The 21311-nt window shown below is 34.4% G+C and overlaps 1 protein-coding gene across 15 annotated transcripts in view; it reads left to right on the top strand.

The window, feature by feature from the left end:
• MAPK10 (mitogen-activated protein kinase 10) overlaps nucleotides 1-21311 on the top strand; it is a 598365-nt gene that overhangs the window by 507944 nt on the left and 69110 nt on the right. For 13 of the 15 annotated variants that reach the window (XR_007125159.1, XR_007125160.1, XM_047717902.1 and 10 more), the window contains 5 exons: nucleotides 2954-3083; nucleotides 7191-7249; nucleotides 8107-8245; nucleotides 8960-9125; nucleotides 11837-11908. Coding sequence is in view for 13 of the 15 variants with exons in the window: in XM_047717902.1 (XP_047573858.1) it covers nucleotides 2954-3083; nucleotides 7191-7249; nucleotides 8107-8245; nucleotides 8960-9125; nucleotides 11837-11908 (566 nt within the window). In the remaining 2 variants the exon portion in view is untranslated. The remainder of the gene's footprint in view (nucleotides 1-2953; nucleotides 3084-7190; nucleotides 7250-8106; nucleotides 8246-8959; nucleotides 9126-11836; nucleotides 11909-21311) is intronic. The other 2 variants (XM_047717897.1, XM_047717905.1) reach the window with 1 other exon arrangement.

Below are 21311 nucleotides of genomic sequence, written 5' to 3'. Positions count from 1 at the left end.
CATTACATAATGACTCCTACAAGAATACTGATTTTAAAAATAGGAATGGTTATTATTTATTAAGAGCTTACTCTTGGTGAGGCACTGTAGATACATTATTGCCTCTTTTACTCATTGCAGTAGTCTTGTCAGGCTGTTATCTCCATTTTAAATGTGAGGAAACTAATGGCAGAGAGTCTAAGTGGCTTGCCCCTAGCTTCACATCTAGTAAGCAGCAGTGCTGAGATTCGTACCTAAAATAGCTTCAAGGAAGAGGTACTAGTGTGGAGAAAACCACAACATTTCTGGGAGACACTGGTCAGAACTTGCCAGGAACCCCAGAGCATGGCATTTTCTCAGGCATTCCACATGAGGTTGGAAGATGGCCCACTGTCCTTCGGGATCTGGCTGGTATCTCAGGGACTCAAACTCACACTGACAAACATGCACTAGAGACTCTATAAAAAAAACAGATGCTGATTTACTAACACATGAGAAATGTAGTAGTCAAGCTGACCAAATATAGGTAATATGCCGGCATGCAAAAATCTGAGGGAGAGCGTGATCAGAATGTTGACTGCACAAGGTAGACTCAGCCTCATCAGGGGATGCTGGTCAGAATGCTAACTGTCAACATTTTTTGCCAATCAAAATACAGATGTACACATCTGCCTGACTGACTGGGTCCCTGGACCTACGTGGAAGGGCACTTATCCAGTCAGACGTGCCAGAATTTGCCTTTCTGATTCCTTTCTAAGGCCCACATGACTGATTGTTATTCTTTCTTTAGATAATTTAATGACTTCACCTAAGTTGTTTTGGCCTAAAATTTATTCTTTCTTTTTAAGGTGACTGTTTTGATTGATTTTCTGCTGATGCAATTTCTTAGCTACAGAAAACAAATTTTATTTCTGTGTTTCCAAATTCGCTGTTGTCCTTGGGCACGACTGAAAAGATGTAGGTCTATTTGACTGTTTCCTTTACCTGTGCCGCCACTGGTAGGTTCACAAGAACAGCAGAATCAGTGCTGACATGAATAGTTTGAAAGCAGCACAGGTTTTTAAAAAGACAGTACTTTTAATTAACATAGGTTCACTATGAATCAATAGTGTGTGATATTGTTATCAAAAAGCCAAGGCAGGGCGCCTGGGTGGCTCAGTGGGTTAAGCCGCTGTTTTCGGCTCAGGTCATGATCTCAGGGTCCTGGGATCGAGTCCCACATCGGGCTCTCTGCTCAGCAAGAAGCCTGCTTCCCTCTCTCTCTCTCTCTGCCTGCCTCTCCGTCTACTTGTGATCTCTCTCTGTCAAATAAATAAATAATAAAATCTTTAAAAAAAAAAAAAAAAAGCCAAGGCAGACTTAGCTGTATTAACTGTGTTGGTGGAGTGACGGAGCTAGTGAATGAATAAAGAATTTGTTAGCACTCCCCTAATCTTCAGTGATACTCCATGCCTAGTCTCACGATGTTTATTCGGTTCAGGATCCACATTTTCAGATAACAACAGACTGGAATTTATTCAGAGGAAACTGACCAGATGGTGATAGGACCTGAAATCACATTCTGACAAATTGTGGTAGGATATTAGTAGTGTTTAGCTTGAGAAAGAAAAGACTTAGGGAAAAAATAAGAGGAGCCAAGAGCTACTGGGTGCTTATAGACTAGACCAAGGGTTGTGCTCATTCCTTTAATGGATTTCAGATATTATAGATATGCTACAATGGAAAAGGGGCTACTCTGCTTCAAGAGTTACCCTGGTAGGCGGAGAAAGTCCCTAGAAACCATAGAGGCAACTTTGCTTATTAGAATAATGACATTTCTAATTCTTAACAACATAACGAGCCACCTCAATATTAACACATCATGTTTTTGGAGATGCTCAAGTAGAGACTGGCCAAACTTTTTATGGAGATATTTTGGAGGAGAATAAGTATCAAATGGAAGAATAAGTATTAAATGGACACAGGGACCGAATGAACTATAAGACCTTGTCCAATCTTATCCTGCTAGTCATCATTATCTTACAATACAGTAACCCCTTTTTGATGTTTTAGTTTAGTGGCATGAACACAGCATAGTTAATGCCACTTCCAAGTCAACAGATCAATTGTAGAGAACACTGATTGCTGCATTCCTTCCTGGCAATTAAGACAAAATCCAACACCATCTGAAGCCGCAGGGACGGGGGACCAGAAAATCTGTGAGTGAGTCATTAGGTATAATACCAAGAAGAGACTCAGTTCCTTATTTGATCCCCAGACCCACATATTGTGAGTGTGGGAGAAACAGTCCTGTATGTGGATTGCTTTTCAAAGCATGGCAAGTTTTCACTCTCAAATAGTTTGAAAGCATCAAATGTTAGTGGCATTCATTCCTGTCTTTGTATTTAAATGCAGTTATTTATGCTTCTAAAAACCCTATGATTACATTCCTTATTTTGAGCTTCATTATTGTTAATGTTCACACTTCACACATCAACCAACATTTACATTCATGGCAATGAATGTCATACCTTAGAATATGGTTCCTGTGAATGGGAAAGAATAATGTTCACTTAAAATAACCAAACAACAATGGAGTTTTATAGCTAGAGAAAACCTAAATATCACATATTATTAGATGAGAAATTCAAGCTCAGAGAGATTAAATGACTTGCCACATTCACATGGCTGGACCAGTAGAAAGCAGAGCACTTTCCTTTTTTTCTTTTGTCTCCCACTCAAGGAGGCAGTTGTATGCTGTGGTTTTTTGGCAAGATACTCTCCTTTTTTTCTTTTCCTAGCAAGTAGAATAGTTTGATACTAGTCACTTCTAGCTCTTTATTCATAGCCTAATTGGCATGGGACCAGAGGAGAAAGTATCAGAGAAGGATTTCAAAATAGTATTTTCTTTACCCATCCCCTTACTCATATTAGTCGGCAGAAACTCTAAGGGCTTCTTGGTTCCTAACTCTGGATTGCTCTTGGGTCCCTGCAGTGCTGCGTATGATGCTGTTCTTGACAGAAATGTGGCCATTAAGAAGCTCAGCAGACCCTTTCAGAACCAAACGCACGCCAAGAGAGCTTACCGGGAGCTGGTCCTCATGAAGTGTGTGAACCATAAGAACGTGAGTCGTTATTTTTAACCCTCTGGCAGTGGGAGGTTGTGAGATTGGAGAAAGAACATCTGTGTGCCAACTTGAGTAGGAAGGGCTTTCTTTACTTTGTCATTTCTGCCTGTTAAGATTGTTTATCCTTCCATATGTTACATTTGATTTCATTGTCCTCATGATAGCTTTCTGCTTAAAAATCATCTCAAAACCATATGGTGGAAGAGGGGATAAATTTGATAGATATTTCCTGCTGTGAAATTAACCATATTTGGTTATCTTGTTCCAAAATAACCAGAGAGTTCCAGACTTCTTCCAAAGTAATCAAAAGCAAACAAATACAAAGCCAAAAAATATCCTGCAGAACATTATATTTCTTTATAATTTAAATTTAATTATTAATGGGTGAAAATTTTTATCTCCTTTTTCCTTTAGCTATAGTCTGGCAGTGGCCTTCGAATGTTCACTCTGCTTTAGCATCTTCTTTTTTGTAGGGCTGGGCCTATGTGTGGCGACATGTCTGCAAAGGCTGTCAGGACAGGATCATCAAGACCTTTTCGCACGGGAACTAAGTAGGGTATACCATCATAGATAGGACTTTCTTCAACTTCAGAGTATAAGCTTCTTCCACTGCAGACAAAGGCTTCTAGAATTCTTTCTATGCTCCCGTTCTTCTTAGTAAGGGTACATGTTAGATCACTCATTATTTTAATAATAACTATTATTAATAAAGAATTTATAAATATGGTGCATATAACTTATTACATCTAAACGTATGATGAAAATAAATGATAAATTATTATACTAAAACTATAACAATAGCTATCCTAACTCCCTGCAAAGTTTTTCTTAAGTATGAAAATCACACAAGATATATGAAATTATCAGCACAGTTTTATAACAAGGGAATTTGTCATGAGGCCAACCATCTCTCACTAAGAAGAAGCAAATGTATATATGAGAGTTTAGTTGGAAGATATTTGAAATACAAATATGTGGATTGTTTCTCCAGTGACAGTGTTTCTCTTTTCCTCTATCGTTCCACTGACTTTGCGATTCAGCCATTTGACACATAGTTGTTAAATAAATGAAATGTACCCCATGTACAGATGTAGATGCTAAGATTACAGTAGTGGAGATAACAGAAGCTAATCCCTGCCTGTGTGGAGCTCATGTTGTACTGGTGAAAGAAAAAGACCATCCGGAAAATAGATAGGCAAATGTAGAGAATGTCAGAAGGTGATAAGCACTATTAGGGAAAACAAGGTGAAGAAAGAAAATTATTCTAGTCAGTGCTGGGTGTGTGGGCTTACTTTTTATTTTTTTATTATTTTTTAAAGATTTTATTTATTTATTTGACAGACAGAGATCACAAGTAGGCAGAGAGGCAGGCAGAGAGAGAGGGGGAAGCAAGCTCCCCACTGAGCAGAGAGCCTGATGTGGGGCTCGATCCCAGGACCCTGGGATCGTGACCTGAGCTGAAGGCAGAGGCTTTAACCCACTGAGCCACTCAGGCACCCCTGGGCTTACTTTTTAAAATAGAGTGAGCAGGAAAGGTCTCACTAAAGAGGCAAATTTGATGAAGAATGCACCCATCTCTAATTTGACCATGCAAGGAACATGCTACTTCTAAAAAGGAATATATAAATGATGGCAAGGTTGATTCATAAGAAAAGTCATTCTACTAAAGCAATTTATTCTGCCAGTATGTTAAATAAAGGCAGGAACAAGATTAACCACATAGCCAATGCAATCTATTTTTATGATAGCAGACAGGATGAGAAATCCCATGGGCAATGGAAAATGGATAGATGCAAGCAATGAAGCAACTGTATGGGAAATTTTGATAGTTTGTGACTTCATATATTTACATTTCCCTAGTCTTCCTTCCAACCCCCATAATGCAATAAACACACTGTAGAGAAATTCCCGTGTATCTGGTGAATTTGAGGGAATCCTACTCCCTGTTCTTGACTGAAATGTAGAGGTTCACATTTATGATACCTAAAAAGAAGTTCGCAATTGAAAGGATTATTTGTAAATGGCTTTCTACCTGCTACCCCCCTTTTGTGTATGTCCATGTGCCCTTCTGTACGTCTGTGGAACTAATTTTCTGGAACTCATTAACAGAAAGGAAGTTCACTCACACCAAATGGAAGTTCCACATTCTTACTTGTGATACTAAATAAAAGCAGTCAGAATGCAGAACTCTGTAAATGCTGTGGAAAGTAAAGTAAAACATTAAAGTAATCCCAACTAAATCTTTAATAATAGAGAAGAGAATGCATTTAGAAAATGAATGCTTAATTCTAGGAAGTGAGAGCTAATGTGATTGTGGGGCCAGAAAAAACACTGATTCATATCTGCATTTTAAGATGCTAGAATAGGGGTGCCTGGGTGGCTCCGTGGGTTAAGCCTCTGCCTTCGGCTCAGGTCATGGTCTTGGGGTCCTGGGAGCCTGCTTCCCCCCCTCTCTCCGCCTGCCTCTTTCCCGTGTGATCTCTGTCTGTCAAAAAAAAAAAAAAAAAAATCTTTAAAGATGCTAGAATAAAGGAACCGAATCAGATTCCTGTGTGAAATTGTTGAAACAAAATGAAAATACCTGTGATGTGATTTTTTTAATGACACAGTTTCCAAATGATTAGTAGAAGACATTAGAATTTACAAGGGAGAAAGAAAGAACAGAGGGAAATCAGAGAAGATGAGGCTATAAAACAAGGGACTAGGAAATGGAAAAATAAGAATACATAGTGGAGAAGTTACCTTTTAAAATAATCTTGATTTACACAAAATTGTAATGCTATTGTCTAAATTAATTTTGGAATAGCTAGATTATTCATTTTCCAGGTGATACAGGTTAACATTTTTCCATATTTAAGGGCTGTTTGTGTATGGGGTGTGTGTGTGTATGTGCCTGTGCACAGTCTCTAATGATTTTGTTTGAACAAATACCAAAATGAATTAATTTGCAAGATTGATGAAATACTAGAAAAACGGCCCCCAAATACGAGTGATATACACAATGAAAGATGTATCACAAAGACATTTTTCAACATAACACTATCAGTTTACAGAGTAAGATACTTTGTGATTTTTTTTTTGTCAATAATTCTTCAACAAATGAAAGCTACATGTGGCCTAAAGCATTCCCTGGATTTGACTGCATTTCTCAGATATTTAAAATCACTTCATATGTTTCCATACCACTCATAAAATTTACTAAAATTTATTAATTCATAGCTTAAAATGTTTAAATCTGAAACTTGTTCTTGTCCAGTTTTTGTGAAATAGTTGATTCTATCTTATGAGTAGAAGATTGTTATTCATATTTTAAAATTTTTATTTTGTACTGGCACATTAGTAGAGAATATTTAGCTGAAAGGACATTTTGAGTTGTTTATGTATACAGTACATTTGGAAATGTGACAAAGTTTTTTTTTTAATTTACTATGTTAGAAGGTAAACCTCTTTGCTACCTAATACATAAAATAAACAAAACAGGAAACAAAACATTTAAGAAACAGAATTTTGAATAATTTTTAAATATATTTTCCACGAAAATTCACAGTGATATCATCTAGAATATACCTTTTCCCAACCTATCATTATAGCTTATTTTAAATAATATTTGTGTGTGAAATAGAAGCCAAAAAACTAAATAGCAACACACAAAAAATCTTAAGTTAGAGAACCACCTCGTTCATTTGGAGGAAAAACATGACCTTGCTACATCTTGGTGGGTGTTTTGCTGCTGCCCATTTTCTTACATGGCTTTTCTTCTTTTTTTATTTGTTAATTACTACTCTGTATTCTACCAAGGAGGATCACACTCTAGGCAATATTTCAATTATATACCTTCTCTGACTCCTCCTTCAGTCTAAGAACTTAAGCTTTTTAATTATATTTAACTTGAAGACATACATCATGTGTCCTTTCTGAATACATTTTTCTGTGTTCTGTGTGACTGTTGCAGATATTTTTTTCCAACTTTTCTCTTTCTATGGTAGCGCTAGTGTATGACTTTGAGTTGGGTTAAATACTCATTTAAATATGCTTTTTAAATAATTCATTCTCTCCCTTTTTCTTTCTCTCCTTCCTCTGTCCCTTCCACTGTTTCTTTTCCAGATTATTAGTTTATTAAATGTCTTCACACCCCAGAAAACATTGGAGGAGTTCCAAGATGTGTAAGTAACAAAACTCATGAAGGAAGGGAGAGCATAGCACTCAAACAACTCAAGGGAAATTGACAAAATCAATGGATGAAATCCCTTGTAGGGATTGAAGGGAGATAAGAGCTAATAGCAAATGAAAAAGATCCAGTGATGGAACAGAAGTTTCTGTTTCTGGTGTTACTTCCTGGAAAGACACTTCTGCTTCTGTCTGGTCTTCTGGTGCTTATGCTTTATTGTCCAATATCTTTGATTTAATCAGAGAAGATTTATTATTATGTATTTTTATTATCAATCGACTTTGAGCTTTCTAGAATGACTCTATTCACTTTGAGAAATAAATTATAAGAAGGCCATGTTAAAAATCATTTAAAAATCTTTATTTCTATTTCTGTGGTGCCTTTGATTTTGTGCAAAAAGAATCTATCTAAAAGTAAAGTGACAATAACAGAGGACAGAAAATGAATCTTAGTACGTTGTCTTCTTTGACACAGATACATGGCGTTTAGTGGAAGATGCTATTCTGATTTTTTTTTTTCTTATTTGTAATCATAATACTGAAGAAAGAATTCAGGGAATTTGAAGAAAAGTGAGGACAAGAGGAAGGTAGAAAATATATGGGTAGGGGGAAAATAGAAAATATATGAGCAGAAACCACACACTAATAAATGCCACTTCTGCTAGTAACCTTGTGGTAGAGTTAGCATGGCTAACATGTGGGCAATACATGAAAGTTTTTCATAATCTTAATTCGGTCAAAGGTAGAGCTGGGAAGTTTGGAAGACTTACGGATTTAGGAGGGGATTCTGACCTCTTTGAAGGACTTCACAGATCTTGTGATTTAGAACTAACCTTGTGGATTTACTTTCCAGTTACTTAGTCATGGAACTAATGGATGCCAACCTGTGTCAGGTGATTCAGATGGAATTAGACCACGAGCGAATGTCTTACCTGCTATACCAAATGTTGTGTGGCATTAAGCACCTTCATTCTGCTGGAATTATTCACAGGGTAAGACCACCTCCTCCAGAAGTATAATTAAGGTGTTTCTGGAGAAAAGAAAGAGCAACTGTAGGTTATTTTCTTTATGTAGAAAGGGTAAGTTGAATATAATGTACTTCCTCATTTCTTTTAAAATAGAATTAGCACAAAGTACACTAACGTGTAGAAGAGAATTTAAGTGATACTGTAGCTGCTTTTGTTTTGCATTTTGTTTCAGTGCATTGAGAGTCAACTTCTGAGAAGCCTCATGTTTTCTAGTCTCTTGATTGGCAGAGGTCATTATGTGCAGCTGAAATAAGACTGTTCATTTCCATAGTTTGTGTCTGGCAGCATAAAGACAGCTTCCCTGATCTGCTCTTCTGTCAGGCCTAGAAATGAAAAATAAGCTGAAAGGTCTATGTTGCCACAAGGAGAAACCTAACAATGACAAAAATGATATGTCATTTATTCTAAAACCTCTTCCTAAGATGAGCCTAAATTATAAAATGGATAGTCCAATTCTCTTCTGGGTTTAAGAAGTTTTTGAAGATATCTTAAAAATATCAAAAAGCCAATTGTAAACTTCTTTCAGAGCAGTAATCATTTGCTTCATATAGCGCTTTGCAGTCAAGGAGGGGGGCCCTAACAGTACTATTGCAAGACTGCCATATTGATTAAGTAGATAGAAATTATATGTTCCATTTGCTGCTGGCTTTTAATTTCTTCTCTTGTTCCTATCGTCAGGATTTAAAACCAAGTAACATTGTAGTCAAGTCTGATTGTACATTGAAAATCCTCGACTTTGGACTGGCCAGGACAGCAGGCACGAGCTTCATGATGACTCCGTATGTGGTCACACGTTACTATAGAGCCCCCGAGGTTATTCTGGGAATGGGCTACAAGGAGAACGGTAAGAAGGCTTCGGCACAGCAGTCACAGAAACCATGAAGAAAATGTGTATACATGTTAGATGGCCAAGGGCAATGTTCTTTTTCATGTATATGTATATATATTATGTATATTTATGTATATACATATTTCATGTATATGTATATATATTATTTCTATTTTTAATAGGACTGCCAACGTTCATATTTAGAAGGTTTTTAAAAATACTACTAGGAAGAATCACTCGTTAAAAGTGAGAAGGATGTTTCTGAAAAGTAAGCTTTGCCATAAGAGCACTAACATGTTATGGCCAAAAAGAACTGTGGGTAGAATCTGATTAAACAGTCAAGCAGGTATTGATTAGCACATATGCTGGAGTTATTGAGACAAATTGCTATCTGAGTTGCAGCTTAGCTCTAAGTAAGTATGAAAACAGGAAATAGTCTGTTGCATTAAGCCATTTGGCGTTGTAGCTATCTTAGGTTGATGGCTCTAGTCCTAGGAAAAGACAAAAAGATGTCACAAATCCTTGGAGCAAGAATCTTATAAATGCTCAAAGAATAGTCAATTTAGAATAATCCAAATTGTTCAAGTTGGATAAGAGTTTCTTTAATCCTTTAAACTGCTCTGTGAGTAATATTTAGGATAGCAAATACCTAGTAAATTTTTATAAGTTCCAAATCATGGAGAAAATATTCAATTTTATATTATTGCTTTCAGTAAAAAAATCTAGTATTCATGAACGCTTTTAAAGAAAAGAATCTTCAAAATGCATTGCAATTTGATTTTATTAAAGGCTTTATAAAACATCTATTAGAATGCATTGCCATATATTATTTTGAAAAGAATACCTCTAACAAGTAATGTAACATATTAAAAAATATATCTAATAAACCTAAGAATTAAAATTGTTGTAAATTAGGATTGGATGTATGTGCTCAATGTATCTTGCATGGTTACTTTATGTTTTATTCTATTTAATTCCTAGCAGTCTATTTTTATAAATTTTATAAAAATAATTATTTTTACATGCAGGTACTACAGGGTGCATTTATGAAAATTCCCTGGCCACCAAAGTTTTAAAAACTTTCTTTGTGTACTTTCAGATTAGAAGAAGGCCAATACTTCTGTGCATTTGTGCAGAGGAAAGGGAGAAGTCAGGTCTTAGGAAGGTCAGGTTCATTTTGGTGAACGATGGCAGGATTCTGTTAACTTTTAACTTGGAAGAGGCAAATCTACTCCTTTTCCCAAGGTCTAATATCACATCTAACTTATTTGGAAAAGAAGATATTTGTATACATTTTTCACAGGCTGTTTGTAAAAAAAAATCAAAGGGGAACCAATTTTAAGAAATCAAGAAATCAAACATCTATAGAGCTCTGGGGGTAGGGTCTGAGTTTTCCTCTCATGGTGTTATGGATCTTTGCTGCACAAATGGCATGTAATTTCCTCCTTTTTCCTTCCCTCACCAGAAAAGGTTGCAAGTTACTGCCTTAATTTTTTTTTACTTCTCTAGATCTGTGAAGGCATAGCTAGCACCCTTGTGCTGCCCTCTTGCCTATGAGAGGAAAGTTATCATGCAGAAAACCCGCTTGTTCCTCTATCAGGCATGCCCAGCTATCCCATGCACCTAACCCTGCCTTCCTTCCCCAAAAAACATTTCAGCCTAATGTTTTTGCCCCGAAGTTGCCTTGGTCATTACTAAAAAGCAAGCTGGAAGACGGTAAAGATTGGTAAGAGAAGGTGAAGCATGTTTGGTTAACGAGTATGACAATTGAGAAATAAACAATACAAACAAATAAAACAATTTTTTAAAAAATTCTATTTATTTGTCAGAGAGAGAGGGAGCACAGGCAGACAGAATGGCAGGCAGAGGCAGAGAGAGAAGCAGGCTCCCCACTGAGCAAGGAGCCCAATGCGGGACTCCATTCCAGGACGCTGGGATCACGACCTGAGCCAAAGGCAGCTGCTTAACCAACTGAGCCACCCAGGCATCCCACAAACAAAACAGTTTTTAAACACCTTTAATACCTTTTCACTTTACTTCCAGATGACTCCTTTATACATGTGCTAATTGATCATATCTTTGTTCTTGAAATACTTCAAATAGAAACTAAAACTGATGTTTATTTACAAGGATAACTTCTGAAGGAAAAACTAAGTCCCAAACACCAGGAATTCCAATACTTCTGCCTTTAAACCACAGTTCTAGCCATTTCCTAGTTTCTTGGATTTGCTTGCGTGTACATTGTTTTGAACCAACCAAATAAACAAACAAACAAACAAACAAACAAAAAACTAGGGAACAAAAGAGTGGTCTCTTGTTGCCCTATTCCACGTAACTGAGTGGAATAGAAAATGGAAAAGGTTGATTAAAATTATTTTCGCTATATCCAGCAAATAGTCAAAAACCCCGGATCTCTTTTAGCCGCCACCTGCTATGGAGATGCATTTGGTGTCGTTTCTGTTTTTCCATGTCACCTCTTTGGCACTGGCACTACAGAGGTGATCTGAGGTATCATAACGTAATTTTCAAAAATTAATATGAGTTCTCATACTAAACATTGCTAATGTACTATTACAGTGTTGGTTTTGATTTCAGTGTAACTTTTGGTGGGAGACAAAAATTGTACCTTCTAATCAAACTGTTCTTTTTTCCTCCTCCTTCAGAGATCAATTATCTTAGTTAACTACTTTCCTCCCTTTTCTTCACTTCCCTCTCTCCTGTTCTAGTGGATATATGGTCTGTGGGATGCATTATGGGAGAAATGGTTCGCCACAAAATCCTCTTTCCAGGAAGGGACTGTATCCTTGTACCTTTTGCTGCAGCTTTACCTGTTCTGTTCTCTCTCCCTTTAAACACATAATGATTTTACCAGGAGAGTAAAGATAGAAGCAAAAAGTTGGGTAAGTGGTGTCATTGTGATTAAAAAACAAAGTGATGATTTATATAACCTGACCAGTACTGAACACTCCCTACTGCAATGATCTGTTTTAATTAAAATTTTAATGGGCTTTTTTTTTCTTTAAATTATTTTCTTGTCTGTAACTCAAAATAACATTACTATTTTTTTGTAAATAAGAGAAGTCACCAAATCCCGAATTATTAAAATGTTTTTATCTTTATAACTAGCAAAAAGAGTTACTATTTGCAAGTATTTTCCATCTTTTTTCTAAAACCATTTTATGCTTCTACAACATTTAGGCATAATAATTTCTCTCCTTGCTGACATCCTAAACTTCTGTCTAGTTTCATTGATTTGAATTACTCTTGACACTGTCTAGTCTTAAATAGGTCAATATAGCGTATCCTCCTTAAATCTTGAACTTCCACATTTAAAAATCATAATTATTATTCAGATTGCCAGAGATCAGCAGGGTTTAAAATAGGCTTCCCATACTTGACTTGGAGATATGACTGAGACCCAGATAATTGCTTTTCCAATGAAATTTAAAATTTTAAGAAGTAATATTTATTCAACTTCTACCACTAAATCCTGTATTAGATTCCATCAGAAATTTCTTGGAGAGCTATCTGTGATTTAGAATTATTAAGTGAGCTTGCATATTTCTGAAATGACCAAAAGTTCATTCTCAAACAATGTCACATATTAGTGTTTACAATATGCAGGTAATAAAGTTTATATATTAATAGAGAATATATTTTATACATATAGAAATACCCTCATAACATACAATCATGCAAATCTAGGTGGAACTGTTGCCAACTTTAACAGTGATAATGCAAGATTGAGTTTAGTATATTTACTATATATGAAATTTTTTAGAAACTCGCAACAAATATGTGTTCTATAACTCTATTAAATATTGTATCTGATTAATAAGAAAACTCTATTAAGGAACTCTTTTATTATGTAAGAAAGATTATGGTTATTATTTAGTAGATTCAATGAGAAATTTATACTACCATGAGCACTCATTTCTGTAGGCATTTATTTACTCTGCTGGGTATTAGTAAAATATTCTCTAAATTCCAATAGTAAAGCAAGAGTAATGACATCTTCTAAAACTATACTGTCCATTAGGTAACCACTAACCACATGTAGCTATTCAGTACTAAAATTATGACTAGTCTGAACTGAGGTTTATTTTATGTGCAAAATGCATACTAGATTTTGAGGATATAAAAAGAAAGCATATAAAATATCTCAATTTTTATGTTGCTATTAAAATGACAATACTTCCTTTTACTTTTATTTTATTTTAAACTATTTATATTTTGAGGACAAATTAAATATCCAAGGTAGTTGAATTGAATAATATTATAATTTAAATTCATATTTAAATGTACTGACTTCATATAAACGTAGGAGTGTGTGTGTGTGTGTGTGTGTATGTATGTATGTGCTTTTTTCTTTGGGGTATAATATATTTCAGACCAAAAAAAAGGAACTTCTCAATCAGTACTCAAAGTGAAGTTGCACAGCTATGTCTTTATAATGCACTGGTTAGTGGAAGATAAAAAGTCACAAAATATCTCATTTCCATGTGATGTTATTATAAGTCACTTGATTTCCATGTGGCCTGGTTCTCTGAGATCTACTATAGCTCTTCAGACATTTATCAGGATTACTTTTCTCCTATTTTAGCAGTATTAAATTTAAAAACCAATAAAATTAGAAAAAGTCAAAGTATTTTCTAGCCCAAAATGTCTTTCAGGAAAAAAAGCAAACAAAGATAATAACATCATATTGATAATTCTCTATTCTTCCAATGATTGTTTTCTTGGAGGTCTTTTTTTCCTTTATTAAAGTTTGTTTCAGGAAAATATTTAGAACTGAGAGTAAATTGTGCTAAGATCAGCACATAAAATGTATATCCTTGAAAAAAGTGATCCTATAAATTGAATAAACTTTAAAACAAAAATTTAGATTGTGATAAGGATTTGTATTCAGTATTCCTTTATCTCAGTGATGATCATATAAAATAATGGTCTTTGTTAGCCTACTGCCATATATGATAATGAGCTTGCATACAGACTTTAAAGTCAATGGAAAAGTTATGTAAAGACATTTAGAGTGGAAAACATCTAGTTTAAGTTAAATTTTACTTAAATATGAGTAAATGATTTCTAGATAAAATGTGTTAGAAGAACTGCCTTTTTTCTGGAAATGTTTCCACTTAGATTTAAATCCTTAGTTCATTTTACCTTTAATTAAAATGATAATTTAATATCTTAAGTCATGAACACATTTAAAAATTAAATTGTAGCATCCCTATTAAACAGTGGATTACTGTACTCAGTGTTTTTGAGTGGAATTGTTTCATTAATCTTTAAATGAAGCTACAAGTTTATGATTAGAGCTTCCCACCAATAGTTGAAATATCAGAGCATTGAATTAATTTCACTAACCATGATGATCAGATACAAGATTTGGGATTGATGGAGTATTTATGGAGAGACGAATCATACCAACATTTTAACATATTTTAATGATTCCAGCTTGTACTGACAGTAATAGCAAAGTGTAGTATATGCTAATTGATTTCTTCCGAGACTCTTCAGAGATGTAAAAAAAAAAGCAATCATAAGTTTCTGTGACTTTCCCTTATAATTATTCAGAGTAATTTCTATTAAATTTTTCTGAGGGTGAAAAATTATATGATAATACTCTATCATCATGATCGACATTATTCCTCTCTCCCACAGAACTTTTTAACATTCTCTTTCTTAATCTGAACCTACAACAAAAATAGTAAAACACCTTGACAAATTGGGAAAGCTTATGAAATTATTATTTATGACTGAAGTTTTACCTATTTTCCTGCATTAAAATGGTCTTGCATTTTGAGAAACACTGTGTGGGTTTCTGAGCTACTGATATGATCCAGATGATATCACAGGGTAGTTTCTTGATTATTAAATTGTTGGCGAAATACATACATACATACACACATATGTACACATACATATATACATATTTGCTTTTCCATTAATTAATTTTTTGATTTTTTTAATATCCAAAGGATTATTTATAAAATATTTGTTTTTATCATGTGAATGGTTTAATTATACAAACATATACTATTACACACTCAATTTTTATTATAGTGTTATGATTAAAACCTATTTCATAGTCTACATATTGACATATGGTATTACTAAAAATTCTTCGGCCCATGACAAATTTCATGACATGACAGTAAATATATGATGTCCATTATCTTCTTTAGTCCAATGGTCATAAAAGAGGTACCAGTCACTTTGCATTTCATTCAGATTTTGTTTCTTTCAACAATATCTTATAGTAAAGTTACGCTGTCTTAGAAGTTGTGTTTTTTTTTTTTAAAGGACATTTAGTCCCTGACTCCCTCCCCCACCCCAAACTCCAAAGGGGGCATGCCATATTCTGGATTACTGAAGTTTCATAATACCAGTAGAATTTTCATATAATACAAATTCTTTCTTAAAGCCTACTTCTTTTAGATATATTCTTTTTATATTTTTTTCTTCCATTCTACTTCAAATGGCAACAACTTCTTCAAGCAAGACTTGTGAAGCCCTTTATCTAGAGTTCTTGGCCAGAGTTCCTTGGACCAGGGGGATATTAAAGAGAGGCACACTGTATTCATTTGAAATTTCTAGACTTCAAGTATATTATCTTCAATTAAGGCCAAATAGCCCCCTTTTCTTTTCCCTCTGAAGACATGAGAAATTTCAGTTAGGATGAAAATGATGTACACATAAACTTGCCAAAGAGCCAAGTTATTAAGGAACAGATAAATGATTTGTCAAAAATGTACTTGAGTAAACAAGGTAAACATCCTCAAATTTAATGAATGTCATAGCTTTTCTAAGCTTGAACATGAAAATTAGGAATAGTCAAAATAAAGTGAATCAAAGTGAATCTCTAATGTAGAGAGATATTCTTACTCCTTCTTACCTCTTTGAAATAACCATGCTTACTTTCTAATAAACTTTTGCAGCTAATACATTACTATAGTCCGAGGCTAATATTATGGTAATACAGTATTATCTCAAACCATATATGATTTATGACTTTAAATAAAGGTATGAAGTAAAACTTCAGTCATTCTTTCATACCCTTAACACATTGCAGATAATCATGAACATTAAAAAACTTTTCACTTTTATTTCTTTGTACTTGTTTAGAATATATTTTTAGCATTAATTTGTTTACTACTCTTTTATTATTATTTTGAGAAAATCTGAGTAAGACAGGAATCACTAGATTAGTAACTCCAGATAGAGGTGATCTAGAAAGATGGAAGGGGGACACAATTCTAAGAGGAAAATCCCTCTTGCAGAAAGTTGAGACTAGACCAGAGTACAGCAGAAGGCAGGAGAAGGCATAAGGTCATAAAAGGAATTCACGGTGATATATTGCAAGGAAGCAGCAACCCAGGATGGACTTCCAGGGTGGAATGGAAGACAAGAAATTGAGGATCTGGACCTTGACCCCTTGATGTCTAGGAGAGGAGCTGCTGAGGGCTAGTTTTCGCAAAGCTCTGCTAGGAGTACTCAGAAGTTCCGTCTCCTAGAAATGCACGCAGAAAAGTTTAAAAGCATATTATTTTTTCCTGTTCCTCTACAGTTTTATAAACAGAATACTGAGTGATTTTTTTTAATGAAGTGAAAAATATCAAGGGGGGAAGCCACAAACAATAAAATACATTCTTTTGTCATTACTGTGATATTCCATTCAAACAGTCCTGGCCTCAGGTGGCCCTTAGGACAGAGTTTGTGAACAGTGATACCTTCTGTGTGCAACCCCCTTTCTTCCTTCCACAGTCCACTGGAAGTCAAGTGCATACTGGAATAGGGCTCTAAGAACTGGCTTCTGGTCCTGTTCTGTTTGGTCATGTGACCTCCTCTAAATTTTAATTTACTTTATAAAATACCTCCTCTCCTTATCTTACAGGATTGCTATGGAGATAAAACATTAGATGTTTACAAACATACACATACCTGTAAATACCTTCAAAGCTAAGAAACACAATATTTTATAAAGTTAAATAGATTGGGGACACTCCAGCCCAAATAACCTTCAAATTGATTTAGATAAACTAAAAAAATGAAAGTAACTGAAAGTCTACCTAGAATAAAAAAATTTCTCTCAAAGGATGTGAAATGAAAATTATCTGTGAATTAGACAACAGTAAAAAGCAAGAAAAATAAAGTTTGCCATTTGCTAAAATACTTCTGTAACCTGATGTACAGAATAAAGTGAAGATACTGATATTGGTGATGATGTGAGACATCTGGAGCCAGTGTTTGTTGTTTATTGATCAGAACAATGAAAAGTAAAAAGAAAAATTTAAAGAAAAAGACATTTTCCAACATTAGGAATTCTTTGAATTACTTGTTCCTATACACTACAGAATTACATGGATTTTGAAGAATGACATTTAAAACAAATTGGTGCAGTAAAAAATTATTTAAATCTTTTTATGGCAAAATATTTTGTAAGTTTATTAGTCTATTTTATTTGTAACTTAATATAAAGGTAAAAATTTTCTCCTTTGCTCCAAGTTGCAGTGGATTTTTTCTGTTTCATAAAAAAGCAAATCAGAAATAGAAAGTGTTTTAAATAAAGGTTAAAAATTAATAATATGATGACATAGAAGTTCTAAAACAAAGAAAGCAAGTTGAATCGGTAGCCTCAGACAGAGAATCTTCCTTTGATTTTTTGGCATTAGAATATTCAGCATTCCATAAATGTTATTTTTCTTCTTTAGATTTACATGTGTAAAATATATATGTTTCTTTAGTCTTTTATAATCCCTTCTCTTCACTGGAGTTTAAAACAATGTGCTCTTGTTGACTAATTTATAACTTTTGAAACAAACTTTTCAAAGAAACGTTGTGATATTAGAAAATCATATGAAATCTTGCTATTGTATATTGTGGTATGCTTTGAAAGAAAATATATCAAAACACATTGTCTGAATCCTATGTCAAGTGAAGCTATAGTTAGATTAGGGAGAAAAACAATCCGTTCTCACAATTGTGTTACCAGAGTCACATAATGTCCTAGTTGGAAGATATTTGCCAGGTTGCTAGATAGACATTCACATAGTCCAAAAACATTTCATTGTAGATTACAACCAAAGCCATTGGACAAAATGTGGAAATAGCAATAGAATGCTTTATTTAGATTTAAGCTGCCTGAGCCTACATTATATCATTTCTCTCTCTTGACTAGAACAGAAAAAAAGAAGATAACTTAGCATAATTTAATGCCTGACAAATGATATGATGACACTTGAGATTTTCTCACTTAGAAAATTAATCACCATAATTTAGTAACACCAAAACTTACTTTACGTCCCTTCAAGGGAAAGTGACTCAGTTTCTGAGTGTCACCATTGCAAATGAATTTCCTTTCTGCCTACGGGAATACTGATGATGGGAGAGGAAATGTAATAAATCAGAATCGTAAAAGCAACCAGAATTCTAATTGGGCAGCACTCATGTACAAAACTCTTACAGAGACCCAAATACTATATCAGGCAGTCTCAGAAAGCATCAAAATCCAGTTTCCAACAGTAATCACATTTGCAAATTTCTTCTCAGGTCTATGCATGATCAGTATTCATTGAAATATCTTGACAAATCTCATAAAATAATCTAATCTTCTTGCTAAGCAGATATGTATGTTAGTTGAGGGAAGACTTACCACCAACCCCACATCCCTGTTCTGACAAGATTTAGTATCAAATTCTTTTATTACCTATTTCCTGTTTTAGTTGTGATGAATAATTCACAAAATCTGGTGCAATGAGTTTATCTTGAGAAATAATCTTATCTTGAGTATATAAGGATCCATATAAATGTGCATATATTCTACGTTTGTAATTCATATTAATAGAGTTTATCATTTCTAGGCACAAGGCTTAGCACTTAGGTGGTATAAGCATGGAGAGTCTGTAGGAATAATGATTAGTGAATAAGGTTAAATGGGAATGGGAAATGGGGAAGCTTTCTAGGGTATTGTTACTCAAAGCTTCCTTAAAATAGAGAAAATAGAGCTCATTATATTAATCAGTAGTTCAGATCTAGAGTTTTTAATCTCTGCATTATTTTTTGAAAAGCTTTATGATCTATTAAGTCTACTTTGGGTTCTGACATGAAGATAAATTTCCAAAAAATAATCTCTTTTAACTTTGAAATATCTGCATCCAGCAGAGCCACACAAAGGAGAACTGGAAGATATGCCAATTATTAATACCAATTATTAAACCAACAACTATCTAGAACCATTTGAGACTGAAGCAACATAAGGACTAAGATTCCATTTAGATTACCTGTTACTGTTATTGCTGTTATTTAAAGGTATATGTGAGGGAGTGAAAGTCAAGGGATTTTAGTCTGAAACATGAGAATCTATCAGTTTTAGGAAAGGAGTGGCCAGGGATAATAGGCTATATTCGCATAAGTTAAGATTATTATTTAGATGAGGAAGCAGGGCAATTTCTTTTTGGATAATGGGAAAAGTTCCATAGGGTCAGCTGTGATTGAGTATGTGGAATGCATTTTTAAGTGGTTTTAATAGTGAAAGGATCACCCAGTGACTTGTGAGTTTCCCTCACTGGAAAGACTTCCTTATTATATCTAAATATAATATTAAATAAACATTAAATAAACTTTTCCAGAATATATTTAATACCAATATATAATTCATACTTAGTTACCAAGCAATGTAGAAGGATCTTTACCAGGCATAATCCTATCATATCCTTTTTAAAATTTTTACATGATAAATACTATTTATCATCCCCATTTTAGAGGATGAAATTGATATTTAGAGAGATGAAGTACCTTGACCAACGTTATAGAGTTAAAAAGCAATCGAGTTGGTTCTGTAGCAGAAAAATGAGTATCTGCCAGAGATAATATAGAAGAGATTTTTTTCATTAAATAAAAAATAAGAATTGATGTTTTCTAACTCCCCGATACGAATACTCCCAGATTCTTTTTGTGGCAGAAGCCACCTTTTCCGAGTGTTTGAACGGGTACAGGCAAGAGAAAACCCTGCTTATTGAGTTTTTATCTCTCTATATTTTTTTGTCTTTGTCTTCCACAATATCTATAAAAATAGATACACTGTAAATAGCAACTTAGACTGGTCACTTTGGACAGTATGATAAGAAAACTTGCAATTCCAAAATAAATGCATTTTCAGAGATCTTTTTTCTGTTAATCAAAGATTCTCACAATACCAATCTCTTGTGAGACAGGGATTATCCATAATTACAAATGCATTAATAATAAAGGGATGCGCAACTGTTTGCTCTATCTTTCCCTGATATTTTTGCATGTCACTTGCTTTCCTAAAATGGAAGCAAAACAGATTTGCTTCTCTTGGTATGCTTGTCACCTTCAAAGCTGTAACCATTTCTTTGCAGTGATCATTCTGTTTAGGTGTTAAGTCAAATAATGGAAACTTTGAGTTTAACCTGAGTGAGATTTTCACATTGGAAAGAATCTCATGAGGAATTCTTTAAGGTCACTGCCAAATTACAAAATGTAATTTGAAGAGTAAGTGGAGCAAAATTATAGTGTACTGCTATTTTAATGCCTTTTCCTATTTGCTCCCCCTCAACATCCCTTATTCTTCTAGGTTATCTTCTCCCTTAAGAATGACTTATCTCTCTTTTTGACTTTTCAATAGGAACTCGTGAGTAACCAAGTATGGTTAAAGAGAGAGATTTTACTTTCTTGCTTCGCCTTTTCCCATTTTGCCCCTCCCTGTGTACCCTCTGCCCTAGCTTACTGGTTTTAAGTTCTGGTTGATAACTGGCAATAGCGGAGAAGCCATTGTAATTCCACCTTGAATTCCGGGTTTCTCTGGATTCATAGTCTGAGAAGTGTCAGCTCTTTAAATCATGTTGTTCATTTCATGTTGAACCATCCCATTTTGAAAGCCAGTATTTCTTACCATTATAAAGCAACCATGTTTATAAGAATAAGTCAAGGCTTCCTGTTTAGAAACATGCTCCTTTGATGGAAGTCAATGAAACTGAGCCAGCATATTTCGAAACATTCATTCTTGAACTGGCATTTCACTTCTGGAAATTTATTCGTATTTATAAATAAGAGTAACTGTGTTTTGTAAAAGAAACCCTTTCTTTTGAGGTTTCTGGCAGCTCAGCTTTTTTTTTTTTTTTTCAAATATAGTATATGAAAGAATAAAAAAGAAACCAATTTGCATGTTTCCCATAT

This window comes from Lutra lutra, chromosome 2 (assembly GCF_902655055.1).
Source record: "Lutra lutra chromosome 2, mLutLut1.2, whole genome shotgun sequence".
NCBI classification, from domain to species: domain Eukaryota; kingdom Metazoa; phylum Chordata; class Mammalia; order Carnivora; family Mustelidae; genus Lutra; species Lutra lutra.
Note: the sequence above shows the minus strand (reverse complement) of the source record. Positions and strands in the feature narration are given on the sequence as shown.